The 7,571-nt window shown below is 33.7% G+C and overlaps 1 protein-coding gene across 1 annotated transcript in view; it reads left to right on the top strand.

The window, feature by feature from the left end:
- LOC106882607 (signal peptide peptidase-like 3) overlaps positions 1-7,571 on the top strand; it is a 344,505-nt gene that overhangs the window by 279,097 nt on the left and 57,837 nt on the right. Inside the window, exon 8 of the mRNA XM_052966894.1 lies at positions 7,436-7,555. Coding sequence (XP_052822854.1) covers positions 7,436-7,555 — 120 coding nt within the window. The remainder of the gene's footprint in view (positions 1-7,435; positions 7,556-7,571) is intronic.

The raw sequence follows: 7,571 nt of genomic DNA, 5'->3' as shown, positions 1-7,571 counted from the left end.
TATATATATATATACATATATATACACACATATATATACATATACACATACACATACATATATATTAGGTTGGCAACTAAGTTCCTGCTGCTTTTTTAAATTTAAATTTTTTAAAAGGTTTAATAAAAAATAACAACTAATTAATTAATAATGTAGTCACCCTTGTTGTTTACAACTTCTTCCCAACGTTCAACAAGATTTTCAATACCTCGTTGGTAGAAATCATCCGATTTCAACTCAAAAAATTGATCCAACCAAGCTCTCAATTCTGCATCAGTATTTAACGAAACTCCGCGCATAACATTTGAAAGAGATCGAAAGAGGTGGAAATCCGTTGGTGCCAAATCAGGAGAGTACGGTGTGTGTGGCAGCACTTCCCAGCCATGCATTTGAATGGCTTCCTTGGTCATATTGGCAATATGAGGGTGGGGTTACTCAAGCACCAAAATGCATGAAAGTCTTTCTCATCGCAATAACTTCCAGCCCTTGAGTCACTGTAAATTGTCCTGATTAAATAATACATATATACGTCTTAGCTCGAAATGTCAAAGACTTTCCGTATTCCTGAGCGTCATACTAATACATCCTTTTGTTATTTACACCACCTGTTCTCATCTGTTGTTGTTTTTTCGTACATTCTCCCATATATATATATATATATATATATACACACATATACACACCCACTTTTTCTTGTTTGTATCATAAAAACTATTTCTCTATACTCATTGTTTTATAACTGATATTTTGATGCTGCTGTGAATTAGATGAGATTTACTGCTGCAATGTTCTCTGGGTGGATGCCCTTCCTGTTGCCAACCCTTACATGTTTTTCAAGTAAGGTATTTTATTCCATTAGGCTTTCATAGGCTGAAACAGCTGAGCTACAGGATATATTGTTTATGAGGGATGTACACATAACATCACCATCACCTAAACAGTGTCTGTGGAAAGTCTTATGGAACAAAACATACACATGTGCATGCACTTGTTTGCACACATGCATCCTTCTGCTTGGTTTTTAGCTATTGAATTTCACTCTAAAGGCATTGGTCAGTTTGAAATATTAGTCGATGATGCTTGCTCAAGGTGTTCCACAGTGGGATTAAATTGAAAACTTAGATGATCTTAGTTGATAGAGTATTTGAGCTCAAACATCACTGTAGCCCTTGTGTTATGCCCCTACTCACCACAGACAACTTAGCTAACAATCATCTTCTGCTTGACTAGTGGAGGATGGCCATCAAACTATTAAAAAATATGCTTCAACAATTATGGGGACATGGAAATTTATAAATACCATTTTCCTAGCCAAAAACATAAATGGAAATAAAAAAATTGATGTAAAAAAAATATCTGCCTTGTGTGCCTTAATATAGATTGTAATGATGGTGGTCATAGAAATGACCTGGATAATATAATCAGCTTGAATTTATCGATGGTCTCCTGATTGGTAGGGTTAGAGAGAAGCATAAAAGTACTCTGAACCTTTTAATCATGATAGTTTCTTTCCCTCCTTCCGATGTTGATGTTTGCTTATAACAAGTAAGGATTTAGATTTTTGCCAAACAACTTTTGAATCATGTGAAAGCTCTCTCATTTATGCAACTGAACTGTCAAATTCAGTGTTTGCCTTTTGGATCATTTCCAAATTATTGCTGTCGAAGGAGAGTGAATAAAGCTATTTCTGCTGCTAAAAACAGTAATAATAATAAATGAGCTTGGGATTCTATGTTTAGAGATACATGACATTTTAGATGGGAACAATTCTAAAACCTATTGTTCTTATAGAACTCTGTGGTGTTTCAGTTTCTAATTTGGTTGTAAATGTCTCACCATACCATCATTATCAACTCTATTGCTATTTTTGTAGCATCTACATATAGTAATCACATGGTTAAACACTTTCTTCTTGTAATTGTCCTTCATTCTCAGATATGACTCTCTGATTCTTAATTTTCCAGCTCAGTGCTTGTGTGTGTGTGTGTTTGTGTATGTGTGATAAACATCTGGACACTAGAAAAATAAACTTTATTTTTTTAAGATAATCCTTATTGGTATAAAAAAAAACCCTGAAAATTAAGGAAGAATAAAAGAAGAAATTGCTTTAACTTTTTGTTTTTTTAAAAAAGAAAGAAGCTGGAATTTGACTGGATTAGAAACCTGTATGAACCCAAATTCATCCATTTTATCCTTCTTCCACCCACCCACCCAGTAAATATAGCATTAATTAAAAGGCTTAAAAAATAAGAATATATTAACAAAGTGTCAAAAAATTATTTGTTTATATGAAAATACTTTACAGTCCTTCTGCTTGCATATGTCTGAAATGGAAAAAAATGTTTAAATAAAAATTTTTTTATTCTAATTCTATATTTTTAAAATTTCTGTAAGGCAACATGATTAATGTTGAAGTCTTTCAGAGTTTTACTCTTGAAATTCTATTAATACTGGACAGATCAACTAAATACACACACTGACACACACATTACAGTTTCTTAAATACTACTGTTGTGTTAAGATGCATTTTGTCATAAGTGGGTGGGTCCTCAGTATCACTATGTATCACCAGTCAGTGCGGTGTTTTGCCATACCCTCCAGGAGATGCAGCATCTTTAGGACAGCCTTCACCACTACATAACAAGCCTTCTTTGCATCCATATTCTCTAGGTTCCACTAACTCGGAGTGCTCAGCACTTTTGTATGCAGCAGTCATCCTCTATATACATCACATGACATACCCATATTAGTGCAGCCTCCTTTCTTGCACACTACACCTGATTTCTCTTGCAACCAGTTTCGGCACGCACACACACACATGCACGCACACACACACACACACACACACACACTCTCTCTTTCTCTCTTTCTCTCTCTCTCTCTCTCTCTCTCTCTTTAATGTCTTAAGGATTTTATAAACTTTTGAGAGAATAGTGTATCTTGAAGCACACATAAATGTATAAATAGACTGTATGTAAATATGGGGGTGAAAAACCCATTTGGACAGCCTTCAGCTTTTTCTATCCAAAAGGGTGTTTCAACTTAATATTTTCATATTATTTGTAGCTATGTGTGTACTAAGAGATCCACTATTCCATATAAAAAATAATGACCATTATTGCATTTATATGTTTTTCCATGCTGGCATGAAAAATTTATTGGGAGTAAATTTTCTATGTCTGGATGCTCTTCCTGTTGCTAACCATTGCTTGTTTTATAAGAAGATATTTTTCATTCCACTGCACAGGTTTGCTGAACTATAGGATATTATTTTACGAGCAAATGTAAACAGTGCCACTCCCTGTGACTTTTGGTTGTTCCTCAAACTGAAGGAGAAACTTGGGGACAGTCATTTTTAAGACCTTGAGAAGATGGAGGTTGTGACAAGGATCTAGGGCACTTTCATTTTGGAGGACTGCCATGGGGGTCTTCACAAAGTGGTTGGAGTACTACAACAAGTGCATTGAAGTCAGAGGATCCTACTTTGAAGGAGATTAGAATTTTGTATTTCTTTGAAATCAATAAATGTTTCTCCTGAAAAAGCCTGAAAACTTCTGAAATGCACTGTAGTTAAGTTAATATTAATACATTTAATGCAGGAAGCATTAGGAAAACTAACTTGAAATAACTATGTAGTGAGGTTAAAAAAAAAAAACAGTATTAAACAATGCCTAATATTATTTGCTTGAGGGTTGGCAGCTGTAGTTGTCTGGCACACAAAAATAGGCCAGTAGTTTCTAAATATTTTAAGCTCATTTGCAGCATACTTGTCAGGCCTAACAATCAAACAATGAATGTTGATGTTTTATTAGTTATTTGATGTATATATTTTTTTGTTCTATTTTACATTTGTTTCTTGATGTTTGCAATGGGTGGTATGCTTTATTGGAGGTTGTAGTTTTTCATAGCTTAATGCCCTTTCTACAATTTTGAGTTTTAACCTCTGAACACTTTAAAGTAGCGAAGGTGCATGGCCTCGTGGATTTGGTGTTGCACTTATCATTGCAAGATTGTGGTTTTGATTCCTGGACTAGGCAGTGCATTGTATACTCGAGCAAAGCACTTCATTTCCTGTTGCTCCAGTCCACTCAGCTGTAAATGAGTAACTCTGTAATGAACTGGCATCCCATTGAGGGTGGAATGTTCTGATCTCACACTTATACACCATGGAAACTGGGTAACTTACCCTATGAATCCTGGAACTTAAGAGAGTGATGTCCAGGGGTTACCTACTGCTTTACAGTAGGAATTGACTCCTTGTCTTTTTGTGTTGCTATTTTTATTTATTTATTATTTTATTCAGTCAGGAAAACCTGTGCAAATGCTTACAATGGTTGATATAAGATCTGAACTTAGGACTATATGATCAGTTTATCAGCACATTAAACTCACAATCACTGAAATACATTAATTTGTGCATTGTTTGATTCATGTATTCATGTAGAATTACTTTATAACATCCGATTGTACTTCAGTGCTCCATTTAGGAATGCCAGAATTGAGTTTAATGTAGAAGGCTGAGATAAATTTCAAGAGTGCTGTATGTGAAAAGCAAAAAGAAAGCTCTATTTCTTTTGTTATTGCCTAATTGTGATGTATTTACACAGCAATAAACAGTTTTCTCATTCGCAATTAATAAATTTTCTATTGTTCTATGATAAGTGTGTGTATGCATGCGTGTGCACGCATGCACATATATTTGTGTGTATGCAAATGTATGAATGTGTGTGTGTGTATGCATGTGAGCATGTATACACAGATGGACCACTTCACAAAAATCACCATTTTAATATTGTTTATAGAGTTAATTAGCTTGAATGTTGGCTAGCCAATGTAGCCAAATAGTTGTGTCAACATTAGCTTAAAGCCATAATTAGTCAATGGATATCTTGACAGAACTGACTCCACCTAGGAATGTTTATTTACCTGAGAACAATGAAATTGTATTCTTTGGATTGGAAATATATGGAAGTAAAAAAAATGCCAAAGAAAGCTGGATTTGTTCAGAAGAATTAATTATGTAGTGTATTCTTCATGAGACTTGTTTATCCATAGCAGCAAAAGAAAACAAACATGATGTTTATGATAATGATTAATATTATTCTCTGTTGAATGCAGTTTTTTCTCACTTCCTTTTTTTTGAGGAAGGTATCATTTCTGTTATGTGGATATTGTTTTCTAATTAAATGGTATTTAATACATTAACAATATTATCAATCTATACAGAATGAAAAATATATTGATGATTATGATTTCTTGATAATTTTTGTCTGTAGAGATAATATAATTAATATCATTAACCTGGGTAACTATCTAGTGACAATTCATCATCTTGCTGAGTCCAGAGGGAAGAAGGCTGCATTGAAATTTGAACTTGGATTAATAATTCATCATTTTATGAATAACATAAAACCACAGCTTGACTTTATGCCAACTGTCTCATCTTAATCACCTAATAGTAATAATAATAATAATAATAATAATGATAATTATAATAATGACTGTTAGTCAGAAGAAGAAAGTATGTCTTGTAATTGATGTGACATGTACATTTGAAACCAGAGACAAGAAAATGGAGAAAGAAAAAGATTATTATACTTGATTTCAAGTATGAAATCCTCAAGTTTTGGATTAAAGAAGTTGACAAGGTTATGATCTAACCAATTATCATTGGGTATTAGGGAGCTGTGATGAAGAATTTGAAAATAAAAAACCTTGGAAAGCCATATCCTAATCTGAAAATAAGTGCAGTGCAGAAAACGTGTTTCTCAGGCCAGCAAAAATTATCTGCCAAGTTCTTGAAGTCCTTGATACAGATATGATCAGTATGGAAGGACCTTAATAGGAGAAGGGACACAAATGCTTCTGATGGTAGACCATAGGTTGTGATCTCACAATAAATAAAATTAATCCTGTTTATAATGTCAATACATTGCAACATAATGATGATGATAGTTCTGATACAATACCAGGATGCCCTGATGCAATACTAAGATGTCCTGATGCAATACCTGGCAGTGGCTCTTCTAATCTTAACTGATTGGAATTGTTATCATGTACATGTTTTGTCTTTGTGTAAAAGATGGGCTACAGCAAACATTCTGCTCAATACAACAGATTTGTTTGTCACTTGCTTGACCGTAACCAGTTGAGCTTGTTCTTTAGTGTTGATGATATGTGCATCTCTGATCACAAGCAGGTGCAATGGGGAAGCATCATAGAAAATGTGTTGAGAGGAATTCTTTGGGGCTTGAATAGTTCACCCCTGGAAACATGGGTGTTTTGTTCATCATCCTTAAATAACCCTTATTCAGGGACCTTTTGAGTGGGATGAGCTACTTTGACCTGAAAAAATTTTTAACTGGGCTCCACCTGCAAGGTCATGCACTCTTTGATTATCTTGATATGAAGTCACCATGTCTTGCACATATAGTTGTGATGCATATGCCTGGTGTATCCTTATCAGACAAGTAAGGAATCAGTGTTCAACTGGCACTGATTTTATTGACCCTGGAAAGATGAAAGACAAAATCAACCTCAGTAGCATCTGAACTCAGAACATAAACCTGGAAGAAATGCTGCTAAGCATTTTGTCTGGTGTAGTAACGATTCTGCCTGTTCACCACCATTATAATAATAATAATAATAATAATAATTTCAAATTTTGGTACAAGGCCAGCATTTTATTTTTAGAGAGAGGGAATTAGTTGATTACATTGACCCCAGTGCTTGACTGGTACTTTATTTTCTTGATCCCTAGTTGATCTTGGCAGTATTTGAACTCAGAACATAAATAACCAGAAGAGTTTTCTTTTCTCATATCACAGTTAGTTGCATTTCTGGACAAAAAAGAAAAAATACATACAAATATTCAAGGTTAACAATGCTTAATGAAAATGTTCCTACAACACAAATCCAAATTTGGCTATATTCTGGAACTTGCTATATTTTTCCTTATAAGGTAATCTGTCAGTGTCTTTACTGAAGTAATTGTTTATAAATTCAAGTTGACCAATAAAAAAATGAGATGATGGATACATTTCTTAATTAAATACCACACTATGTTCCATTTCAAAGCTAAATCAATCGAATTCTTTAGCTTTTCTATTCATGTCTGCAAAACATTATAGTTATTGTGTACATTAATGTCATTTATTTCAACAGATTATAATGTGATGTTATGGTTTGTGTTTTATATGTAGTCATTTGAGATAGAATGTAGTTATGTAGGGATTCATCTTAGTGCTTTGTCTCGTCTTACTTTGCTGCTTCTTTACATGTGTGAGAGCTGAAATCTAAATTTTTGTGTACTTACCATCTTCATGGAAATAGAATGGTTCTCAGACATAAATAATAATAATCATAACATTAAAAAAAATATTTTTGTTAATTTCATTGATTCTTGTATATTTATTATTACAATTATCTATTTCAGATGTTCAAACCATTGACACATGCCAAGCCATGTTTTTACCAATTGCAGCTTCAGTTTCTCTCTTGGTCATGTTTTTGTTCTTTGATTCCTTACAGATGGTTTTTGCAATCTGCACAGCCAGTAAGTACAAAAGATT

The sequence above is a fragment of the Octopus bimaculoides genome, chromosome 1 (genome assembly GCF_001194135.2).
Source record: "Octopus bimaculoides isolate UCB-OBI-ISO-001 chromosome 1, ASM119413v2, whole genome shotgun sequence".
Classification (NCBI taxonomy): Eukaryota; Metazoa; Mollusca; class Cephalopoda; order Octopoda; family Octopodidae; genus Octopus; species Octopus bimaculoides.
Note: the sequence above shows the minus strand (reverse complement) of the source record. Positions and strands in the feature narration are given on the sequence as shown.